At 26.4% G+C, this 25,702-nt stretch overlaps 4 protein-coding genes across 5 annotated transcripts in view; 1 reads left to right on the forward strand and 3 right to left on the reverse strand.

Moving 5' to 3' along the window:
* Positions 1-6,940, reverse strand: part of LOC130668534 (transmembrane protein 222) — a 21,597-nt gene extending 14,657 nt beyond the window's left edge. The window contains exons 1-4 of one of the 2 annotated variants that reach the window (XR_008990036.1): positions 6,556-6,940; positions 5,162-5,372; positions 3,823-3,953; positions 3,563-3,719 (exon numbers count right to left, since the gene is read on the reverse strand). Coding sequence is in view for 1 of the 2 variants with exons in the window: in XM_057470872.1 (XP_057326855.1) it covers positions 3,641-3,719; positions 3,823-3,953; positions 5,162-5,372; positions 6,556-6,686 (552 nt within the window). In the remaining variant the exon portion in view is untranslated. Of the gene's footprint in view, positions 1-3,542; positions 3,720-3,822; positions 3,954-5,161; positions 5,373-6,555 lie in introns of those variants that run through there. The other variant, XM_057470872.1, reaches the window with a different exon arrangement.
* Positions 6,941-7,273: 333 nt separating this feature from the next.
* LOC130668533 (equilibrative nucleoside transporter 1) lies at positions 7,274-11,685 on the forward strand (the record flags this gene model as incomplete). The annotated part of the gene is given in 10 exon segments (XM_057470871.1): positions 7,274-7,289; positions 7,385-7,610; positions 8,764-8,912; positions 8,987-9,247; positions 9,319-9,413; positions 9,475-9,525; positions 9,603-9,835; positions 10,252-10,569; positions 11,002-11,201; positions 11,287-11,685. Coding segments are annotated over 8 exon segments (1,416 nt in total). The 3' UTR covers positions 11,399-11,685.
* Positions 11,686-13,751: 2,066 nt separating this feature from the next.
* Positions 13,752-18,331, reverse strand: LOC130668538 (protein-L-isoaspartate(D-aspartate) O-methyltransferase-like). The gene is made up of 5 exons (XM_057470878.1): positions 18,078-18,331; positions 17,825-17,964; positions 15,355-15,580; positions 15,204-15,289; positions 13,752-14,194 (listed from the first exon to the last, which is right to left on the reverse strand). The coding sequence occupies exons 1-5, from the start codon at positions 18,181-18,183 to the stop codon at positions 14,021-14,023; spliced, it is 732 nt and encodes a 243-aa protein (XP_057326861.1). The 5' UTR covers positions 18,184-18,331; the 3' UTR covers positions 13,752-14,020.
* A 2,691-nt stretch (positions 18,332-21,022) lies between these two features.
* Positions 21,023-25,610, reverse strand: LOC130668536 (major facilitator superfamily domain-containing protein 9-like). The gene is made up of 5 exons (XM_057470874.1): positions 25,394-25,610; positions 25,181-25,312; positions 23,115-23,244; positions 22,834-23,043; positions 21,023-21,885 (listed from the first exon to the last, which is right to left on the reverse strand). Exons 1-5 carry the CDS (start codon positions 25,433-25,435, stop codon positions 21,176-21,178), a joined length of 1,224 nt encoding a protein of 407 aa, XP_057326857.1. The 5' UTR covers positions 25,436-25,610; the 3' UTR covers positions 21,023-21,175.
* Between the last annotated feature and the right edge of the window lie 92 nt (positions 25,611-25,702).

Raw genomic sequence — 25,702 nt, forward strand, 5'->3', positions numbered from 1 at the left:
CAATCATCTTGAAGACTTGTTTGATAAGGTCAAAGACCTAGTACCTGATCAGGGAACTAGTAACCGATCAGTTCATGTATTTATATAGATAAATTTAGTAAAATTTAGTAAATATAGATATACAAATACATGAGTGATCGGGTACTAGTTCCATGATCGGGTACTGGATCCCTTACCTTAAAGGTTACAAATTCAAAATTTAAAAAATTTCAACTCCAGAATAAGTCTACAGTATGATTTGCAATTAAAAAAAAAATTATACGCCCTTTTGGTTTTAAACTTAGTGACTAAAGTCAAAGGGGCGTAGAAAAACATAAGTCCTTTTGTAACTAGTGACGAGATTTTCAGTGTATAATTTAAAATATTTTTTTATTTCTATAATTAGTCTAATAGTAATTATAATTTCTCGTATTTTTAATAATGATTTTTTCATAATTTTATCGACAAAATATAAAACTTTTATCATTTATAAATGATATATTTAGAACTTTTAATAATCGAAAGTTTATTTTTGTTTCCATTATTGTTGAAATAATCAAAAATTATATTAAGATTATTGATTTTTAAATTTATCTGGGAAGGTATCAATAGTTAAGAATTTTTTTTAATCATATCTGTTACCAAAAACAAATTTCCTATGGCTTAGTGTCAATAAAATAATTTATTATTATTTTGTGACCTTTATAAAAGAATTTTCATAGTATCGATTTATGAAAACTATTATTTACTGCGTAATTATTAGGATATTATTAAAATTTATTATGACGGTACCCACGTAATTAAACAATAATCAATGACGTAAGCAATCACTATCGTTACGAGGGTATTATTGTACTATGCAACCAAATTTATACGTAAATTATACGACAAGCTGTTCGTTCAGTATATAATTAAACAGTAAACAACTCAACGGTTGATAATTGTAATGTTTGTAAAAGTTATTTAGGGAATTGACACAATGAATTTGAAGAATCTTGACAATTGATACGTTAATAAATTAATTTATAATTACTTAAAAAAATAAAAATAACTTCAAGTAATACACTTATCCAAAAAATTAAAGGAACAAGAAAATTTTATAAATTTTTTAGTGATTTTTGGAAGGCCGTATTTTGGTGAAAAATGATCGCATCGAAAAAATAAAAAAAGCAAATTGAAGCTTGAAATCTCTAGTTTGAAGATCTTCCAGCAAAATATTTTTTTGAGCCACGGTTTTTGCGGAATCATAAGAAAAAAGTCGAAACAAAATTTTTCTAAATTTTTTAGTTTTGTTTTTTAGGTCTACGGGGCCGGGAAAAATTTTTTCAAAAAAACGAATTCATAGCTCGTTTAGGAAATTTATTCAGCCACAATTTGTTTTTTTTTGTTTCTCTGTACGACAATTTGCTGCTGAGATATCAGCCTTTAAATGAAAAAGGAGCCTTTTGTCTTTGATTATTGATATCTCAGCAAGTAATGGTCACACAGTAATTTAAAGGGCAGTTTAATAAACTTGAATAAATTCCCTACAAGCTACATTTTCGATTTTTTCAAAAAAAAATTTTTTTTCATCCTTGATATCCATTTGAAAAACCCACAAAAAATGACCATTTTCTGGTTTTTTAGTCAACTCATCGCTACTCTGCAAATATTGATAAAAAAAATAATGTTGCCAGGTAATTTTACAGCTTAATGTACCCCCAAAAACCCTGGAAATTTTCAGATTGATCCATTGAACCGTTTGTCCGGTCCGATTGCTCAAAGTTTTGCAAAACAATTAAAGGAACAAGTTTTGTTCCTTAAATTGTGTAATCATTACCAAAATGAAAAAATTAATTTTTTACGGATTTTCTTTCATTTTTGCGTTAGTTATTCAGTAAATGTAAGGTCAAGAGGAAAAAAAAAATTTTTTTTCCGAAAAACGAAAAAAAAAAATAACCCCCCGAATGAAACGTAAAAAAAAAAAAATGTAAAAAAATTCTTGTTTGGTCTCGTTTTTTGGAAAATTTTTTTTTTCCTCTTGACCTTACATTTACTGAATAACTAACGCAAAAATGAAAGAAAATCCGAAAAAAATTAATTTTTCCATTTTGGTAATGATTACACAATTTAAGGAACAAAACTTGTTCCTTTAATTGTTTTGCAAAACTTTGAGCAATCGGACCGGACAAACGGTTCAATGGATCAATCTGAAAATTTCCAGGGTTTTTGGGGGTACATTAAGCTGTAAAATTACCTGGCAACATTATTTTTTTTATCAATATTTGCAGAGTAGCGATGAGTTGACTAAAAAACCAGAAAATGGTCATTTTTTGTGGGTTTTTCAAATGGATATCAAGGATGAAAAAAAATTTTTTTTTGAAAAAATCGAAAATGTAGCTTGTAGGGAATTTATTCAAGTTTATTAAACTGCCCTTTAAATTACTGTGTGACCATTACTTGCTGAGATATCAATAATCAAAGACAAAAGGCTCCTTTTTCATTTAAAGGCTGATATCTCAGCAGCAAATTGTCGTACAGAGAAACAAAAAAAAACAAATTGTGGCTGAATAAATTTCCTAAACGAGCTATGAATTCGTTTTTTTGAAAAAATTTTTCCCGGCCCCGTAGACCTAAAAAACAAAACTAAAAAATTTAGAAAAATTTTGTTTCGACTTTTTTCTTATGATTCCGCAAAAACCGTGGCTCAAAAAAATATTTTGCTGGAAGATCTTCAAACTAGAGATTTCAAGCTTCAATTTGCTTTTTTTATTTTTTCGATGCGATCATTTTTCACCAAAATACGGCCTTCCAAAAATCACTAAAAAATTTATAAAATTTTCTTGTTCCTTTAATTTTTTGGATAAGTGTAAATTTTAAAATATAATCGAGCTTTTTTCATTAAAAATTTTAAATAATTATAAATTTATTTGTGTTTAAATTGTTATTAATAACATAAAGTTATAAATTAATTGAAAAAAATTAAAAATAAATTATTTATAACAAAAATTCATTAGTAAATTAATTAAAAAATTTTTAGTAACTAAAAGTAAATTTTTTTATACTAAATTTTGAAAAAAATTTATTTTAAGTTTACACTGTAAAAAATGGGGAGTGAACTCTACAAATTTTTTTCAAACAAGAATAGTAAAAAATATCCATTGCCATTGATAGTAATAATACTTATTATACTAAGAAGATTATAATTATTTCTTGCTTTAATTATTTTTTATTAATAAATGTATTATACAACTGTAAAATAACGCACCTATCCATACAGTAAACAATTATTTTTATAATGAATATGTAAGCTTAAAAATATTTTTATTTTTAATTTCAACAACCAGGCCATTATAAAATGACTTAAATTAAAAAAAAAACAATTGATGCATAATAAAATGTAAACATATTAAATTACAAATTAATAATTAATAAATAAATATTTTTTTTTTATTTAACAAGCAGTCAAATTAATTTTTAAATTAATGAGCTCTCTATATAGATTATTTTTATATTAATTATTATTTATTTTAATAAAGTTATAAAGTTTTCTAATCAATTGGGTTAATATTAATAATTGAATTGAAAAAGTATAAATACTTACAGTGATTAAATGTCATTGTAAATCCCAGGTAATGAATGAAAAGCAAATTAATTGTTTAAATTTTCCTATTTGATTTACTCAAAAGACAGTGATAAATATTGTTATAATTGTTACAATGATAACAAAAGGCAGCCATGTTTTAACAAATCCTAAAAAGCTAAAAATTAAAAGTTGATATTAAACTTTATAATTATTTGTCATTGTTATTAATTATAATCTGTGTTAAATTATATATAGATTTTTAGTTATAAATAATTTACCTAACATATTTTCCTTTTATTAAAATGAAAAATGCGAGTTTAACCATATTCCAGTTACTTGAGTTGTCATAATTCATTAAATCTAAAGCAGTTGCTACATGCGAATGGCAATTATCGCAAAATAAATTATGCTGAAAACAAAAAGTATATAATTAAAAAATAATTATTTTTATTCATTTTAAAATTAATATTTATATAAAATTACCCGTGTAAAAAAAATGTGTTCCAAAAACGTTCATGACAGAGAACTTCCAAAATTGAGACATTTCTAAACTTTGAGTTGAACATTTTTGGAGCTTTATAATAATTACAAGTGTGAAAAATTTTCAACTAGTGTAGACTTTTCCTGCAGAGGGGTTTTTTTTTTTTTCAATTTTTTGAGCAAAATTGGTTTGAATTGACAATTTTATGAGTTTATAATAAGATCACAATTAGTTCCAATCGCTCATTTTTTGGACTATTTTTCAACAAGTCAAAAAAACTGACCTTACTAAAAAGTTCTAATGAAGTCAGAAAATCTTAATGAATATTTTCAAATCATTTTTATTTTTTTTCTCCTCATACCTGAATAATTCTAGTAAGAGGCGTAAATGTTTAAAATTCCTAATTCATTCCTTTTTTTTTATGTTCTTCAAACCCAAAAAATTGTCAAATCAAATTATTTTCGCTCAAAAAAAAAAAAAAAAAAAAAAAAAACGCGGAGGAAAAGCCGACACCAGTTGAAAATGATTAATTTTCTAAATTTTTAAAAGTTTCGAAAATGCTCAACTTAAAGTTCAGAATTGTCTTAATTTTGGAGGTTCACTGTTAGGAACATTTCTGGAACGATTTTTTTTACACAGGTATGATAGAAAGTATACATGCTTAAAAAAAAAGAAAGAATTGTCATGTTCAATTAATTATGTTATTTAAACAATTCAAGTCGACTTACAGATTATACCTTAGAAATTTAATTGAAATAATTAAGTTTAAAAATAATATTTATACACTGAGCGAAAAAAATTCTTTCAACGAAAGAAAAATTTGTGATTCAAGAGTTTACTTTATTGACAATTATCAATAAAAGATATTTTTGTCAAAATAATTTATTATCATTTTTAAAAAAATGTATTTGCACTGAAAACTATTTTTGTATATTGGTAAAAATATCTATCAACTTATTCTAACAAAAAATTATTTTCTTACAGTAAAATATCTAATTGATTAGAATAATTGGTTAAGTTAATTCTTGAGTCAAGAGATTATATACTGTTTATTAGTTTCTTTGCTTTGCTCAGTGTATTATGTACAAGCTATTGGTGTGTTTTGAATAAAAAAAAAATTTATTTAAAGAAGTTACCATTTTTTTTTTATAAATATCACTGGCTTCAGAAACAGCAGCATCCCATCCAGCTAAACCGCCACGCGCTCGTGAATAATCTAATTGCCAATATTTTGTTGGCTCTCCAAATGCCATTTGGTTTTCAGAAACATGATATGGTCCAGCAAAATCACGTATAACTCCAGCTGATGTAGCTATTCCCATATGTCCAATAAATGGAAAAAAATATCTGTAAAAAATATACTTTTACTTTATTTACTTAATTAAAAAAATTATACATTTATAATGTTCTTTAATAAAATTTTATTAAAATACTTGAATAATAATAAAAACTTTCAACTTATAAAAATTTACCCTTGATTGCATTTTTTTATTATCCTATATTTGATTATTTAACATACTCTGGACCAATTGATCTCAATTTAAATATTTTAAATAATTAATAGGCTTTCAATGGATGGAAAAAAATGCATTTTATTATTCTGCAATAATAGTATATCGTGCGACAAGAATTAAACAGTACGATTTCAGACGAGGGTGAAGTTGACAGCCCGATTGAGAGCCAGTTTGAGGTTTGAAATCATCAAATTCAATTTTTACAGGGAAATAATTTTAGAAACTAACTAAGCAGACAGAAAATCAAACATTTTTTACTCATTGGAAGAAACCAATTTGGAGCCGCTAGATCATATTACCTATTGATAAAAGTCTGAAATTGGCTAGACAGGACTTTAAATTCGTAGTTTAATTTTAGGGCCAGTTTTTCAAACCGGGTTTGTTTTTAGTCCGGGTTTAAATATGACCCTGAAGTTAGTAGACAATTAACAATTTTCAGATTTTTTTTTAAACATCAATCGCAAAAAAAAACAAACTGAAAATATACACATGTAGAAAATTATAAAAATTATAAGTGCAATTTTTTGAATTATTTATTTTTTATGACGCGGTTTAAATTATTATTGGGATGAGTGTAAATGTAGCAGACATGAGACATTTTATAAATTTTAAAGAATGCGCGTACTGATTTTTCATTGATCTAAATACGGATTTTTAAATTTTTATTTATTTATTCGAAAATTCCCACTTGTCAGTTACATTCACATTTATTATTGTTGATATATTTATATTTATATATTTAGTATTGTTGATATATTTATATACTATTAATGTATACTAACAATATTATTTCAAACCCGGTTTGAAAAATTGGCCCTTATTTTAAATACAGATACTAAATAACTTTTCAAACAAATGCATGAAATAATTGAAATTATTTAAAATACTTCGTTGAAATACTTAAGAAATTTATAAAATAAATATCAGAATGAATACTGGTGAGAAATTAACAACAAAATATTTTTCCCTCCCAACAATAATAATAAAATATTGAATTTTAAATTAAAAATACTAACGTAAGAAATGGTATTGGTGTCCATACAATACAAAATGGAAATTTTTTTTTCGCTGGTTCAACAACAAGATCAATAATAGAAGAAGTACTTGAAGTATTTGTTGATCTTGCCAAGTAATCACTATCTCTCATCTTAATATATTTATTTTGACAGTTACCGCGTGTGTTTGTTTGTTATCAAAACTTCCGAAATATATACAATAACAAAAATTCTTAACCTCAAAATACTGTACTGTATATTTTCTGTCAAAGCTCTTTAAATACACACACATTTACACATGACATACATACACGTATTTATACATATATTGTAATCTTTATCAGCTGATTCATGTTTTGGTAATGGAGTTACGGTTGAAGTTTATATTTTCCATCCAAGATTATCTGTCTCACTTTAATTATCTAAAAATAATTAATCAAAGAAGGAAGCAAAATTAATTTTGTTTTGACAGATTTAAATTTAATTATAAATTCGTACCATCAAAATTTAAATACAAAAAAAAAATCTTAATAATTAAATGTCATCAACAATAAATAATAATAATAATAATAAGTGTTTAAAAATTAATTAAGAAACAAAAGAAAATGAGTACTCAAAATTCTACGTCATTAAAATTGTAATAATTGACAATATGTATTAATTACAATTACTTTTTACAAGTAATTATATTTGTGACAGCTCGACAGTATTATTTTATACTACATGTGCAATGCATTTATATATATATAATATATGTATGTATAAATATGAAATAATCGTTCCGATATAAAGATTAGTGATAGAATAAATTAATGATTAATAACTAATGATATTAAAATTTTTTTTTTAGTGATTTAATCAAGACGCTAAAGTACAGACAAGAATTTATTGTATATTTTCAGTCAGTTGTCTGGTATCACCAACTCTAGGATGTATGAACATAGACTATTTATTTCGTTTATATATTTTTATACTTCTAGACAATAGATTTATTTGTCTAACTAAATTTTATGACAAGACGTACTTTAATTTTTATATTATTTATTTAAAAGTTATTGGATCATACAATATTTAAAGTAAGTTTTTTTTTATTTGTTTATTATTAATTGTGATTTTTTAAACTGAATATAAGTATCCTTGAAAGGACTTTCTCTTTTAACATAGTTATAAAAATATGAGCGTTTTATTTATTAATAAATTAATAATTAAATTAGTTCATTTACTTATTTGTGAGCAATAAACATTTAATTCATTGATAGAATAATTTTTAGCTGATAAATTATTATTTTCAATACTGAAAATTTATGTCTGATACATGATGTAATGTTAGAAAAAATAATTAAAAATATATATAAATATTTTCAAGTCCTTCCCAAGTAGCACAGGGATTTTTTAAAGGACAAGACAAATTTTTTTTGTCTCAAAGTCGAGTTTTTTTCATATAAATAAGACGTACAGATATTGGTTCCAGGAGTCATAGAAATTTGTGTTCTTTTTTTCATCTTAAAAAAATCATTTCAATAAAAAAATCGTTTAGATGATGACTTATTTGACAATTATTTGTAATTAACTCTTTCTCATGACTTGTGTTAAATCTTTTAAGCAGATATTTTTTTGGTGACATAAATTTCTGATCATTTTATCAAAATTTTCGTGCCTTATTGATAGGTCAAAAAACAGCCTCAAAACTGCTATCTCATAAATATCACAGAACCAAGTCGGCTGCCTAATTTCAAAACACAGTAAGGGACAAATTTTCTTGTATTTCTAGTTTTTCAATTTATATTTCAAAAATTTTATTTTTGTTACTGTGTTTTAAAACTGGGCAGCCGACTTGACACAGTGACATTTATAAGATAGAAGTTTTGAGGCTGTTTTTTGACTTATCGATAAGGCACCAAAATGCTGATAAAGCGATCAAAAATTAATGTCACCGAAAAAATATCTGCTTAGAAGACTTGACACAAGTGACGACAAAAAATAAAATACAAATAATGGTTAAATAAGTCACCTAAACGATTTTTTAGTTAAAATGACTTTTTTAGGACGAAAAAAAGAAGACAAACTTTCTGACTCCTAGGATCAATATCTGTATGTCTTTTTAAGATATCTTAAAATTGTCTCTGTGCTACTTGGGTGAATTTTTTTTTAAACATTTAAATCATAAAACTTCTGCTGCTCACTGTTATTATAATTATATATAATTTTTTTTTTTTTTTTTTGTTACAGAAAATGTCGTATCCAATAAATAGAAAACCATTGCTGAGTGGTATGACAAGTGACAGCGAATTTAACGAAGATGATGAAACGGAAATTGATGACTCTAGTGTTTCTGTACCAGATAGAAAACCATTTTTTAAACCACAACCTGTAGATAGGTATTTCGTGTATTTTATAATAATAATAATTAATGATATTCATTTTCTAATAAAAAAAAATATTTATTTTTTAGATATAATTTAGCGTATATTGTTTTTTATTTACTTGGAATAAATACTTTAATACCATGGAGTTTTTTCATCACTGCCGATGATTATTGGATGTACAAATTTCGCCAAATTCATCCGAATAACAGCGGAAGTAATAATTATACGCACACAGAAATATTAGAAAATAAAACAGATCTGCAAGTTAGTTTTACGTCGTACCTAAATGTTTCCAGTGCGTTACCTAATATGTTATTTTTAATAATCAATACATTTCTTAGTAAACGGTAATAAAAGTATAATTCAATTTGAATTAAAACTTTCAAACTAAATTTTCTAAAAACCATAATTTTTTTAGACTGTCTCAAAAATTCCGTATGATATCGTCGCAGTTATTAATATTTATTATGTTCATTCTGACGACAGTACTTGTTAAAATTAATACCGACGAATGTAAGTGTTAATTTTTTTTATAAATCTACTAAATTTATCAATAATTATTTTATTATTTTAGGGCAAAATACATTCTTGATAATTACGTTGACAACTGTGGCATTTGTTAACGGTAAGTGTGAAAAAATTAAGAGTAATTAAAATTTTGCTTTAGTTATTAATAACTTTTTTTTTTTCATTATTATTTAGCACTAAGTGCAGTATTTGGTGGTACTTTGATGGGTATCGTCGGACGTTTTTCACCAAAATACATAACTGCGATGTCAGGAGGACAAGCCCTAGGTGGAATATTTACAGCTCTAACTGAAATATGTTCACTGTGGATTGGTGCCAGTCCTGTAGTATCTGGTTTAGTTTATTTTATAATTGGCGATTTTGTACTTTTATTTTCATTTATCGCTTACATTATCTTGGAAGAAGAAGTAAGTTTATATGAATCATGATCTCGATTGAAAAATATGGTTACTTTAAATAAAATTTATAATTTATTTAAATCCTCAACATCTGTCGCGCGATAGTTATTTAAAATATAATAAATTTTTCACCATATCTGCACCGAAAGTTTAAATTTCTGCCCTATTTAGAGGGAAGAAAGTCGCTCTTTTTTTCTCTTATGAGAAAACAAATGGTAAAAATTAGCGGATGCGCCATTCTTCCCACAGAGACAAAAATTTAAACTTTCAGGTGTAGATCTGGTAAAAAATTTTGTAGATTCGCAAAAAATTTATAAATTTGCGTGTTTGCCACCCTCGTCTTCGGCTCGGGTACGCAATTATACACGCGACATAAAATGCCCTTCTTTCCACCTTAGGTATGTAATATACTATTTTGTTTTAAGGAATTTTTCAAACATCACATGCTACTGAAACAACAAGAAGAGCCAAATTTTTCAGTCAACGCAGAAGTTAGTTTTGTTGATGAGCCTAGAATATCATACAGACGAATACTCAAAAGAATACTTCCATATGGATTGACAATGTTTTTAGTATTTTTTGTAACTATGGCAGTTTATCCAGCAGTTACTGTATTAGTTGAAAGTCAAGGCAAAGGTCAAGGGTATGCTTGGAATGACATTTATTTTGTACCAGTCGTTACTTATCTCACATTTAGCTGCGGGGATTATATTGGACGGCTTTTATCCGGAATACTCTTATGGGTAAATAATAAAGTTTTATTTATCATTCATAAGAATATATTCATAAAAATATTTAATCTCAATGCTTAACTTTATTTTATAATCGTCAGAAAATATTTACAGTTAAAAATAAAACGTTGGTCATTAATTTATTATCTGTGCAATTATTTTTAATAGCATGGAAAATTTTATTTCAATTATTAAGTTAATTAAAAATAAATTTATATTGTAGTAATTATTTTTAATAACTCATTTAAATAAACAAAAAAAAAGGATTTCTTGGCGCAAAAAATTTTTACTCGCCCCAAGAAAATTTTTGCATTATAAATTGAAAACAAAAATTTTCTTGAGGCGAGAAAAAAGTTTTTGCGCCAAAAATTTTTTTTTTTCTTCGTAATTTATTTTATTTTGTAGATAAAAAAAAAATTAAATTAATTGAATAATTATTTTCAGCCAAAAAAAAAACCGTGGGTGGTTGTGGTTCTAAGTTTACTTAGAGTTCTATTTATTCCAGCATTCATGCTTTGTAATGCTCAACCACGCCATTATTTACCAGTTTATATAAATAGTGATATTTGTTATATATTATTGACAATATTATTTGCTACTGGCAATGGATATTTGTGTAATATTGCGTTTATATTAGCTCCGACGTAAGTTAATAATTAGAGCATGTACTTATGATTCATTAATAAGTTATTATTGATAATAACATATATTTATTATTTTTTATTACAGTGTTGTTGAGCCACAAGATAAAGAAGTTGCCTCGACAATGATGGGAGCTTTTCTCGGATTAGGAATTACGACTGGCTCAGCACTAAGCCTCGTACTAATTAAATGTCTTTAACATTACATATTAAATATAATTCATAGAACAATTTTTTTTTTTTTAATTATTATTATTATTTATTAACGTTGTAATTTTTAAGGCATCAACTACCGATAATTTTTTTTTAATCTTTTACGTTTTTAAAAGTTTATTGGAGTTCATAATTTTAAATGTTACTATAATTCCTTAAATTTTTTTTAAACTAACGCACAATTTTAAACAGAGAAAAATGTATTAATTTTATTAAATTCATATAATTATTTTATAGAGTACGCATGAATGAATCACATTTTATTTATTTAAATATTATTGAAGATAAGAAAATTAAATACATAATTTTTTTCCCTTATGGAGTAAAATCTAAGATATATTTATAGAATATTCTCAGTATATGTAAATGATGAAAACAAAAATATTTTATCTAAATTTCAATTCATAATCTCAAAGATGATGTCTTGGTACAAAAATTTTATTATCAACACTTTAAAAATCTTCTCTTATGTTTTATATCTTGGACTTGGTTAATAGTGAAATAATGTATTTATTTTAATTTTGAACTTTTAATTTTTGGAAAGTATTTTTGTAACAAATAGTAAAGCTCACAGTTTCCAAAATATCTTCTTTTGATCATAATAACACATTGTAATGAAAATATTATTCATCTTGATATTGTAATTTTTTTTTCTTGGGTCATTTATTATTTTATTTCGTTCACATCAGTTTGGGCATATGCGTCAGACCCGTTTTTTTTTTTTGTTTTTTTAATTAAAACAAAATTTTACCTTCATGTATATTTTATTTTTTATTTCAATCTATTTAAAATAGTTATTAATTATTTGTACAGTTAAAAATAAAATACATATTAAAACTTTGCGACCAAATCGCAAAAAATGAGATAATCATATCAATAAAAATATGTCTTAATTATTTTTATTTATGAAAAATATTTAAATAGGGTAAATCGGGGTATTACTGTGGATTTTTTTCCATTATATTATAAACGAATGATACATAATTTTTTGTAATTTAAAAAAAATCCAGCAATAGATTTAATATTTCAAGAATGTAATCAACAAACGATCCGGTATGAAGTTTAATTATTTAGTTTGTTATAAATTATTGAAAACCGATTGATCATTTCGAGAAAAAATATCATTTTCTTGCAGTTATACCCATATAACAATCTTTTTCAGTTCTTGAGCAAGTCTGCTCTCAAGATCGATAGGTGCTAGTGTCTTTTTCTACGTATGTGTCTTGCTGCAAATATTTGTGACCAGATTTAAATTGCAAGCCTAGTGCAAGCTTCACTCAAGAAATTCATCCCAGATTATAACTCAATTCTGGAGGAAGACTATGGTTTAAAATAGTTTCGCATGGCTTCCTCAAGCTTTCTTGTAAATTAATGCTTTGATATCGATACTGATGGCATTTCAGAGCAAGAGTATATACTTTTCGATAGTCGAAAATTTAGCAAACAATGAATTTTAATTAATTGTCACTTTTAATTTACCGCCGCGGTAATTTTCATCAACTTTTGCAGCGTGCCAATATTACCGCGGTTTTATTACGATTCCACGATTATAGAAACATATGTAGTATTTTAGGCGCATGGGACAATTGCCGTGGTTAAAATGTAATTTATTCATAACTTCAAAATTAATACACCTCGTTGTTTATCTTGTACTAAAACATTCACAATGGCAAAAACTCAAACAAATTCTAAAAATATGAAAAAAAAAGTTGAAAAAGTAATCAGTAAAAAAAAAAAAGTGTAACTATAAATTTGAAAATTTAATATTAGCGGTGAAAGAAGTACAAAGAGGCAAAAGTATTGCACTCATAATATTAATAGTATTGGTTAACTATACCAAAATTTAAACGTGATGTGCATTAAAAATATAAATTTATAAAAAAAAAAAAACTGTTTTATTACATTAAACTTTTGCTTTTATAATTTATTTCACTGATTTTTGATTCGTCGGGTTTCGCGATAAATGTTACACAAGTCTCTTTAATGTTAATTATTTAATGAAATCAAGATTAAATCATACTCTTTATTTTTCTTAAAATTTTAGATAAGTTAATTATCGATTCAACAAAAAAATTAAGCCGATATCTTATAGAGAATCTTCAAAATATGCTTTTAAAGTTAGACGTACATGTCAAAGCCGCGGTAATCCTACACTTACCCTAGATGTACAATTTTATTAAATGAATTAAATTTGTGTCCAGTCTACGAATGTTTAAAAAAAAGTATAGGTTTCCAAAATACCACAACTGAAAGTGAAGTAAAAATAGTATTTATTTAATTATTAATAGATACTCAAACTTATTACAATCGTTGAAATTATAAATGTATTTTATAATAAGTTTACGCAGTTAAAAATTATAATCTATAACATTCGGGTTTAATAATAATGATAACTTAAACATTTTTAAATTTATTAATTTACAGTTCGAACTCGAAGATTATAATAAAGTTTTTTATAAAATCAAGTTGAGTAAAATGAAAATATCAGAAAATAAATAAAAATTGTTTAATTAAATATTGAGCATTAATTCAAAATATCAGTTAATAGTACAAAAAAGTAAATAATAAAATAAATAAACAAAAAAAGCTCATTGGAGCAAACATTTATTTCATGATTGATATTGTCGTTCTTTATCAGTTAAAGGTACATAAACAACACCCATCAACGATCGTTGTTTTATTTCTCCATTCATTGTTTTGTCTATTTGTACGAGTTTTTGATCAGCACCTTCTGGGCCTATCGGTACTATTAGACGACCGCCTGGCGCTAGTTGATCAATTAGCTATAAAATAATTAATTTTATTAATTACATCTCCCTTCGTCAGCACAGTTGACTTGATTAGACTCATGATACAAAAAGAAATAAATGGATCATGTTTAAGACTATCGATAAAAATGAATTAAAATTATGTAGTTTTCATATCGTCAGTCTCTTGAATTCTTTTGTAATAATTTGTTATGAAAGTATAAAGTAAGAAACTCAGTACCCGATCAGGGAACTAGTACCCGATCACTCATGTATTTGTATATCTATATTTACTAAATTTGACTAAATATAGATATACAAATTTAGAGCGATCATAAAGCACCCTTAGCGCTTGAGGTGTGCAATACATGGAGTGATCGGGTACTAGGTCTTTTACCTTACTGTGCTGATAAAAATTAATTAGTATGTAGTAATACTGATTAATAAAATTATTTAAAAATTTAACGCGTGTCAAAAGGTAAAAGGGCGCATTGCTACAGATTAGTAGGGATTCATGCTAAAAGAGCGTACAAAAAATTTTTTTTGCCATTTGTTTTAAAATCTTTCGAAACCCAAAGATCTGTAAAAAACAACTTGAGCATTCTTAAGCTAAAAGGTCATATCTCAAGAAATGTGCCCGTTTAGCTTTTCGAAAAGTAGTGTCTAAAGGGTGCATAAAAAAAAATTCAAGTTTTAATACAAAATACTGACAAATAGTTTCACAAGACAAGTTAGATGAAAAGAATAGTCTTTTACACTTTTTTTCTCAAAATTTATTAAAAATTAAATAATTTAAAAAAATATCAAATTTTGAATTAAATAAAAAATTTTCATTAAGATTTTCGTAAAAAATATTTACTAGTCAAATGGCGATAAAAAAAAAATTTATGCGCCCTTTTACCTTTTTGGCACGCGATATATTAAACCACTCTTTTGACCAATTAGAAAGGATTTATTTTAATATAAAATTTTATGAGGCTGACTTAAGCCAGTTAGTGGTGTATTATTCGACATAAGTTACATAAAATAAATAAATAATAGTTACAGCGTGTGGTGTTTCTCTGGCTGCCGCTCCAACATGAATGGCATCGTAAGGTGCACCAGCTGGATATCCTTCTCTTCCATCTCCAACTATTAACAGAGAGTTATTTTTCATATATTTAATAATTTAAAACATTCAAAAATAAAAAACATACCGAATAATTTAACTCGACCGCTTTCAAGTAACTCTGGGTTATCTGCTTTGATATTACGAGTAGCAAGAGCTTGGAGTTCAGAAATATGATCGATACCAATAGCAACTCCATCAGAACTCACCATCATTCCCATGCATGCTGTTAAATATCCGGAGCCTGAGCCAATGTCCAGTGCACGATTTCCATTTTTCAATTTATCTTCAAGAAATTCCAATGCATATGCATGCTAAAAAATAACTTTTCGTCTTTCTCAGTTGTTAATTTTCTTATTCAAATTTATTACTAGATATTTATTGAGGGCATTCTCAGTCAGTGTCCTCCACTTTTTTTTAAATATTTAATAATTTTCAATTCTCATATCGGTATTAAAATTTTATTAATTAATTTCAAAAAAATTCAAGCATGCATTGAAAAAAGGACGATGCAGTTACAATTTTGTCGAGATTAAGAATTAAACGAAATTTGGTAAATAAATTTTAGCCTAAAAAAATCTGAAAACTGCCTGACCCTGCGGGCCAGCCCAAAAACTTCCCGCTGTTTTCGAATTCCCTGAGCTCGAAAAAATTGTTACTTGTAAATTTTTGAGCTCTTCGAGCTTAAAAAACTGTTACGTCAGCAAAATACACATTTTACTGAAAAAAAAAATAATTTTTGTCTGACAATACTTTTGGAACGAATGAACCAATTCGAGTGTTCTTGGTGGCAATCGAAAAAGCTCACCAAGATTTAGAACTGATTACAGTTTGAGGCGAATCGGGCAAGTGGTTTATGAGTTATACGCAAAAGACCTGAAAAAAAAAAAAATTATTTTTATTTTTCGTATACAGTCGACTACCCGTCATAAGCCTGCCCGTTATAAGCCTCTTCCCCTCAATCGGCACCCGATGAAAAAAGATTTTATACAATTATATATAGACTATATATAATTGGATAGAAAAAATGGCCCGATCCAATTGTATACAATTCTATATAATTATATACATTTCTATATATTGCAATTGTATAGAATTGTATATAATTTGTATAAAATTGTATATAATTATATAGACTTGTATACATTTTGTATAGAATTGTATACAATTTTTATACAGTTGTATACAATTGGATCGGGCCATTTTTTGTATATAATTTTATACAATTGTATAAAATCTTTTTTCATCGGGCAGTTACTCAGTCTAATCAGCTTTCCCTACTTAACCACTTTTTTGAGTTTCGTACCAGACATTCCGTTATAAGCCTCCGTTAAAATTCTCTAAATTACAAATGAACGATAGGAAAAAATATCAAAATTAATGATGACAATTTATTATCGATGTTTCGCGGATAATTTAATAAATATTAAGTAAAATATAATTTATTGTTGATAATTGTAATGATTAATTACAATTAAAGCTTCTGTTACAAATTAAAAGTTTTATTGAGTATTATGTTCATCAATATAATTATTATTATTATTACTGTAATTAATAATGTTGTCATTATAACTTTTCCCATTAAAATTATTACTAGTGTAAAAAGATAAGTATTTACTTTAGCGCTATAACCACTAGAAAAATCGGGATACTGACGTATGTAACAAAACGTAAATATGATGTTTAAAATCATAATAAATAAAACAAACTTATAAAGAGTAGTCGAGAACAAAACTAAACGCACAGTAGTGGAGAGATTGAAATTCAAAGAAAAATTTCCCCTACGTTCCCTAGACCAGGCTTATGATGGGTAGTCGACTGTACACACGGACGTCCATCCAGAAATAGTCAGAATAGCTTCCTCGGACCTCAAATCGTCGACATCTGATAGTAACTCGATTTTCGGAATAGGACCGAAACCAATAACTTTCCGAATTTTGAAAATTTTCAATTTTGTTAACGGGAAGTTAAAAATTTGTCATTTCAAATTATAATGTTGACATGAAGATTGTACTGAAATTTATTTACCAAATTTCGTTTGACTCGTAATTGATATCAACTGTGAATAATTTTTTTAAAAATTTGTCTCAGCAAAATTGTAACTGCGTTTCCCTTTTTTCCATCAATGCTTTAACTTTTTTTTAATTGATTATAAAAATTTGAATACGGTCATTACAATTGAAAGTCATTGAATATTTGAAAAAAGTGTGGGGCACTGTCTGAGAATGGCCTTAAACTGATGAATTTATTTAAAAAAATTAATTATAAATTCAAAATAGTTCATCAAATTAAAATTAAATCTAAATAACTAAAAAACCGGGTAATTATCGAATATTTAAAAAAAAATACCTGGAAGTACAGTCAACCTGAGTAATTTTGGCACAATAAGGGTAATTTGGATCCTTTTAAAAGTGTATTTTACTCGACTTTTTTTTACTCGAAAGCGACAAATAGAAAAAACTAAACGCTCTTGCTGTCTAAATAAGATTACTTAGACATTATTACTCTGATGGTCTAAAATTACCTAGATTGACTGTAAATAATAAAAAAATATTCACCATGTGTGGAGCACTTATTGTTACTCCATAACCAATACCTTGAGGTGAATCTACGTATGGGTTTCCTCTAATTACGTATTTTCCACGATCAACAGCGCACATTGCTTCAAATACACGATCTGACTTTATAATTCCAGACCCTTTTGAACAAAGTAAACAAACACAATATCGATATTAATTTAATTATACATATTTATATACAAAACTGCTGTGATAATAAATTTAAAAAAATTATTTTATAATTTATACTTACGTTTAAGATATTGAACAAGTTCTCTATTAGATCGCCCATTGTAACGTCCAAATGAAGCCATTAATAAAAATTGTGAGACAGTTAAAAAATTATAAAATTTTAACATTCATCAATTGATAACTTTTCCTCACAATACTGATTTGCTGAACTGCTGTACACTATAGGTTGTTTTTATAAATATTGGGGGTTTTTTTTCCCGACTAATCAACACAAAAAAAAGAGGTCTCTAGAATATTTTTTAATTATTTTTATTCCTCTCTCGTAAAACTTTACTACCGGCTATAAATTCAATTGATATCGTAAATAATCAAAGTAAATTTCTCTGTTATCAACTTATCAATTTATGCGGTAGTTCACTTCTTCAACAGAAGGCTGCGCAGTCAAATTAACAAAAACATATGACGAAATAACAAGTACGGAATATTTACCTATTTATTGCGTTTTGAGTTACCAAACTTTAACAAATAGGTATAACCTTCATTTTTTATCTTTATTATATAAAATATTGCATTTTAAATCACAATATACATTTTTTCATATTGATATTTGGTATGTATTTAATGATCTGCTTATATTTTAATTTCTTATCAATTATCAGTTAACATACTTGCATATGATATTTCATTTTAAAAATATTTCTATAAGGTAAATGTCCCAATACCGGAACGACGAAGGGTATATGACTGATTTTATCGTTTTAAAAATATTCAAATAGATTATAAACCAAAATAATTTATTACATCATATAGAATAAACATTTACTTATTCAAAAAAAATCAAATTAGTTAATTTTTCTTAAATTTAAATTAAAAAAACAAATTTTTTTTCTATGACAGCCATAAGAACGAATACCGGAAAGCTGAAATAGCCTTGTCCTAATACCGGAACAGTAAATAAAATAAGTTATTTTTTGCACTGACGTGCATTTATTCATAGTGAAAATATTAACAATTATTAAATAATATTAATGGAAATGTATTTAAAATTTTTAAATGGTTAAATATTTAATAAAAAATATATATTTTGAACTGAAGAATAGAAAAAAAATAAATCATTTGAGGTTATACTACAAAAATAATTAAAAAAAAATTAAACACAAAAATGTATTTTTTATCATTTAAATCAGAGTTTATCTATATTTAATGCATTTTTTATAACAATCATACTTACTGCATTAAATATTAGGTCTCTAGTAATAATTAATCTTGCACTTGCTTTAGCCAGTCAATAAAACTCACCGTTAATGTCTATCGATAACATTAATAACATTAATATGACTGACTGTTCCGGTACTGGGCAGGGGTTCATTTTGGTGTACCAATAGACGAACAGTAAAATTAATATAATAATACTATTTTTTTCATATTGTTAATATGTTTTCTTAAATTTTATGTCATTCAAGATGCATATACAAAAAAAAAATTATTGAAAAGTAATTTTATCAGTTTCTATAAGCTAAAGACCATTGACTGATTTCTTAGCAAAACCATTAAGAGACATGAAAAAGTCATGGATCCGAGACTATTGCTATAATTAACATTTTTTTGTTTCATGTTTCGGAAATATTCTAAAATCTATTTTATATCCTATTTTGTAACTAAAATATTAATGTTTTAAATAAAGAAAGTTTTATTTAATTTCATCGCGTACGAGTTAAAATATAATATAATGTTTAACAAATCGTTCCGGTATTAGGACATTTACCTTACTGTCTAAATTTGTCGCAGTAATTAATTCGATTTTACTTGTCATTTAATACTCTAATTTTTATTGATAAATACATTGATGATACTGAAGTTAACTGACATCTAATAATTTTTGGATTTTTTTCGAAACGATAAATTATTATAAAAAAAAGAAAATATATCAAAAAATGCAGCGACAGTTGTTTAATTTTTTACATGTGTATATTTTTAGTTTTTTTTTTTTTTGTAATTGATTTGTTGAAAAAAAAATCAGCTAATTGTTGATTGTTTCGTTTGTTAACTTCAGGTTCATCATAATACACTTGAAAAAAAATAATTTCGCCTAATCATATATAGTTATGTATGATGAGATATGGAGAATATATAATAGAGGTGTGCGAATAGTCTGAACTTACGAATTATTCGTAAGTTTTATTTTGAACGACTTAAAATTTTTTAATTTTTCCAATAATTTAAAATTTTATCAGAGGTAACTAGAGTTCAGAAACGAATCTACAAAAAAATTATTATTAGTTACTTTAAAAACTAAGCTCTCTATTAAATAAAAATTGAATATTTGAAAGCTGATCAGAATTTTATCAATTTGAATCGAGAAATTTGAAAAGTTACAAACAAATCAAAACCTTTCGGATAGTTCTAGTTGACGAATAATTCAAAAAGTTTCGAGTTATTCGACTTTATCCAAGTATTCGATTCGGACCCGATTCGCACACCCCCAATATATAATTATATATGGACTTATATATATGAGTATATAGGCTTATATATAATTAGATTCGATGAAACCTGAGTAATATGAGTCCATAGCATTGCCGTCAGCCCCTTTAGTTATTGACATTAATTAACAATAAACAATAAATATAATATTGACATTAAATCTATTGATAAATAAATATAAATATAAAAAATTACAGACACAAAATGGGTGTATGGCAAATGGAAGTAGCGAAAATGGCGATGTACATCGGATTTCCCGTAGTATTATTCCACTGGTTCAATGCACCAGGTACATTTGTTGAGGAGCTTGAAAAGGTTCGTGCTGAAAAGGCTAAATTTCAAGATTTTAAAGGTAAAGAACTTTACCAAGCTCTTGTTGAAGAAACTAATAGAAAACAAAGCATGTTGAAGTTCAAAGAATAAGACACTAACGCAACTATTTACAAAAACTTCTACATACTCTTATAATAATTATCATAATTAAATTAAATTTATCAGTGTAATTAATTTATGTTGTAAAAAAATTACTTTAGATTTAAAATGTAAATAAAATTAGACATTTATTGAGCATTTAATTTATCAATTTATTTAATTTACATGTAAAGATATTTACAATAATTTATTTAAAAATATAAAATATTAACAATATAATTAATACAATTAAAATAAATTTATCTATTGAGTTTTTGAATGATTATTTTTTATATTTAATGATACTAAAATTCCAATACTTGCAATAACAGCAGCCAAGAAATTGGCGCTATTGGTACCCCAAGTATCTTCAAAAATTCCAGCGATAATTGGAGTAATTAAACGCGCGAAATTTGAAACACTATTGGATGTACCCGCAATTGAACCGGTTTGCGAAGACGGACATTTACGCATCAACATGTCTGTTAATATTATGCGCATAAACATGTGACTTGTTTTTAAAACTACTGTCCATAAAAGAAATACACTTAAGCTGGTTGCAAAGTAAATTCCCAAGTATCCAATAGCCATTAATATAAAACCATGAATATTACGTTTTTTATAATCAACGTCTGTTTTGTATAATTTGTCATTAATTTTTGCGACGAACAAACCGGTGATAACACCAACGAAACTTTGAAAAGCTATTGTGTAGCCAGATATTTTTGGTGTTATGCTAAAACGTTCTTGTATCTTTATACTATAATTTGAGTGATAAACGCCGGCTGACATATCGAGAATGAACTTTAATGTAAAAACTTGACCAAACAGGCGCCAATTAACTTCCGCGAGGCTGCGGATTGCTTCGGAAATTTCTTCTCGCAGTGATTTAGGTTTTTTTTTACATTCATCTTTGTACTGCTTAGACGCTGCATTTTCATCCTGCACATCATCTAAGTATAAGTATCCAATTACTGAAATAAATTAGAGTTTTTTAGTAACGTAACTGGTCACATTTTATGTTATAAAATTCAACGCAAAAAATATGAATAACAATTGATACACTGTTTTTATATTTGTGGTATATAGAGTCATTTTAAGACAGAGTACGTTGAAAAATCTTATTGAAAAGTCCTTGGATGGACTCGGGACGAAATTGTGGGTTAATATGACAATTTGAAATAGAAATTAAAAATATGCGCTAGACCGTTTCCAAGTGGCATTAACAATTTTTTCCGGCAGTTTTATATGTCTACTCACAACATCTCTACTCAAGAGAAATGGTTATAACTCTACTCATTTATTTATTTACTCAGCCTCAACTCTACTCAAATATTTTTTAACTCAGCTTAAGCTCTACTCAGTTATATCTTTACTCTTTGAACTTTAAAAATCGCAACTTAAACATTAATAATGAATAGTATTATTAAATGCCGTATTATAAAATGTATTGCTTGGAATATTAAAAAAAATTTCCTATATTGACATTCAGGTTCTGGGTTATAATTTCAAACACTACTTTTTAAAGTTTATTTTTTTCTGTGTGTATATTGATTAATATTTTATCATTTAAAAACGTAAATATAAAAATGTTTGATGCTTAATGATAATAACAAACGTTTATTAAGTCAAAAATTATCAACGGAGGCCTCAATTGCCAAGAATATTGTATTTTAAAATTTATTCGGATGCAATATCTTGAAAATGAGGCAGTTGATATGCAACAATATGACTAGTCGTCATACTAAACTGTTATCTTAATTTTTTTTAACAAATATTGTTATGTAATCTCAAATTACTCAGTAGATTAAAGAATTTTTAATTAATTCGAAAAAATGTCTTGTCGTAAAAAACTTTACCGAAGATTCTAAAGATTTTTTAAGGAAATCAAGATAAAATTTTATGAAAAATACTATACAAACCACTATTTAATATTAAGAGAAACCCAGTACAGCAAGCGACGTAACTGAATCCTTTATCTAGTTCAGACAAATGACCGCCAATTGCTGGACCAAGAGTAAAACTTACTCCCGCAATTGATTTTAGATGTCCAAATAATAAAGACTGATTATCTATTGGTATTTGATCAGTAACTATTGTTCGAATTAATACTTGCCCATGTTTAAAAATACCTATACATAAGAATAAAAATATAAAATTATTCCACTCGAAACAATTAGAATAAAATATTAATTTATTTTACCAATAGTAGCTCTCAATAATAAAATAATATAAAAGGAATTGATGAATCCAATTAGTGGATAGCAGCAACCAACAATTAAATAAGTTATTACGAACAGTTTTTGCCTGCCGATTTTATCACTCCAGCTGCCCTAAAAATTTGTATGTAATAAGTTTACAATAATTATTAAATATCAAAGTAATTATTAACAGGGTGGCCACAAAGAAATTATTTCAAAGTTCCCTGAGATTTCCCGGTTTTCCAGTAAAGTTTTTCACATTTTTACCTGATTCAAAAATTTCGCTCGTATCATTAAAATATTCAAAGTTTTTATTACATTTTCATTATCAATAATTAAATTTGATGATTAAATCATGCAAAAAACCAAAAAAAAGTCAACAAAATAAATCAATATGGCCTACTTTTGATTATTCGATGGTAAAAATATGTAAATTAAAATTTTTAATGAGAAATTTTATGATTAAAACAAATTTAAAATACACTAGGGTAGGGAGAGGCTAGTTGATCACTTTTTGGTTTGACCAACTATAACTTTAAGACGATGCATCGGATTTAATCAATTCATGTGCTGTTAGGTTTGTAATTTAGTCTTTTTCAAAAGGTCTAGCGACACAAAAACGATCCGAGTGTAAATTTACAAATTATTCCCAGAAATGCGCGAGCGCTGCAAATTGCTCAATGTGCCCCACTAGAGGGGCTAATTGTGCAATGGCTAAAATAAACGGAGTGACTGTATAGAATGATATGAATACAACATAAAATTGTAATTAACAATCAAACATTTATTTATTATGATTGCTGCATACTTATATTATTATTATAACTTTGATATTTAAAATAAAATCAAACAAAATTAAAACTTCCCAATCTTTGGATTATTATTACACTTTTTGTATTTAAAATTATATATTTAAGAATAATTAGTAAGTAAATAAATACTAAATTAAAGTAGTGACTAATTATGAGACCAAAAATATTACTAGATAATTAACAATTCCAAATTATTAAATTATTTTTGTTACTATCACAGTTGCATTTATACAAACATAGGTCAGACCAACGCTCGGCACGCATTTACTGCATTCAGCGCGCCCTTACTCAACTAGCCCCAAATGAGGCAACAAAGTAAAAGTTAAGTTATAAAAAAATGATAAGAGTTAAAAATAGATAACTATGTATAATCGAAAGAGCAATAATTAAGTTATCTTTGAATACTTAAGTGATCACGAAAAAGTATTTTCAAACGAGTATAGGAGAAACATTCTGAAGACCTGTTTTCTTTTTTTGACGCAAAAAAAAAAATAAACAAAGCATTCTGTTAATTAGTCTGAGCATCGGAAGGCAATTGATAATCATACAATGGATTCTCCACCCGTAACCCTTTCTTTTCACCATTTAAACTATCGTAGTAAGTTGCTTAGTTTTCGAGATATTTCGATTGCACAACTTGCCCCTACGATCAACTAGCCCCGCTCTATCCTACTTACAAAAATTTAAGGATATGAAGAAAATTCAAAATTTCCAAGTTATTTTCAACAGGTTGTAACTCGAAAGAAAATAGTCGTACAACAAAAACAAAAAAGACAAATTGTAGCTTCAAGTGTCTAGTTTTCTGATCTAGTCTTGAAATTTTTTTATTAAGCACGGTTCCGGAGTAATAAAAAATAAATCATAATCATCGAAAAAAATTTATTGAATTCCATAGACCATTTTTAAGTCGAACTAAAATTTGGAAAGTTTTTTTTTCGATGGTTTTTTTAGGATTACTCTGGGACCGTGCATAATAAAAAAAATTCAAGACTAGATAAAAAAACTAGACACTTAAAGTTACAATTTGTATTTTTTGTTTTTGATGCACGACCATTTTCCTTCGAGTTACAGCCTGTTGAAAATCAATTAAAAATTTGTAATTTTTTAAAATTTATAACTGTCGCAATTAAATTTCCAGCTACTTTTTGAAATTCCCTGACATTTCCATGATATTTCCCAGTTGCATTAAATTCCCTGAAAATTCCCGGTATTCCCGGTTTGTGGCCACCCTATATTAATATATAATTTATATTTACAATTATCGGACCGCTTAATAATTGAGTGGAAGCATAAATTGAAGTCATCATTCCTATCATAAAGTACGAGGCACCCAGTGATTTTAAATGGGCCGCCATTGATGGTAATATCAAACTAACTGCAAATAAATCCTGTAAAAATTATTTTTATTTATTTACCATCTATTGACATAGATATTCATATATTTTATTTTAAATGTTTAAATTACTTACTAGAAATGCCGCCAAATAAATCCATTTTACTTTAGCGCTCATTATGTACAGAATAATATATTAATAATTTACAATAAAAAGACTTTAATACGAAGACATGTTAAATAATTACGTCTAGTCAAGAACGTGCGCACGTGTCTGTTACGTATACAACTGAAGTAAAATTTCAGCATTTTGATATTTGTATCGTCATTCTAACAGCTGGTAGCTCCATTAATATTAAGATAATAACAATAATAATTATAATTGGCTTCGTATCAAGTGAGTTTTGTTATCAATGACACAACGACAAGTTCATAAAAATCCCGG

The sequence above is a fragment of the Microplitis mediator genome, chromosome 5 (assembly GCF_029852145.1).
Source record: "Microplitis mediator isolate UGA2020A chromosome 5, iyMicMedi2.1, whole genome shotgun sequence".
Classification (NCBI taxonomy): Eukaryota; Metazoa; Arthropoda; class Insecta; order Hymenoptera; family Braconidae; genus Microplitis; species Microplitis mediator.

Excerpts from the sequence above, each read along its gene's own strand:
- LOC130668538 (XM_057470878.1), bottom strand. The coding sequence starts at position 18,183 with ATGTTAAAATTTTATAATTTTTTAACTGTCTCACAATTTTTATTAATG. Across the intron at positions 15,581-17,824 it reads CAATAAGTGCTCCACACATG|CATGCATATGCATTGGAATT; the intron begins GTGAATATTTTT and ends GTTATTTTTTAG. Across the intron at positions 14,195-15,203 it reads CCAGAGAAACACCACACGCT|CTAATTGATCAACTAGCGCC; the intron begins GTAACTATTATT and ends ATTATTTTATAG.
- LOC130668536 (XM_057470874.1), bottom strand. The coding sequence starts at position 25,435 with ATGAGCGCTAAAGTAAAATGGATTTATTTGGCGGCATTTCTA. Across the intron at positions 25,313-25,393 it reads TTTATTTGGCGGCATTTCTA|GATTTATTTGCAGTTAGTTT; the intron begins GTAAGTAATTTA and ends TAATTTTTACAG. Across the intron at positions 23,044-23,114 it reads ATTATTGAGAGCTACTATTG|GTATTTTTAAACATGGGCAA; the intron begins GTAAAATAAATT and ends TCTTATGTATAG.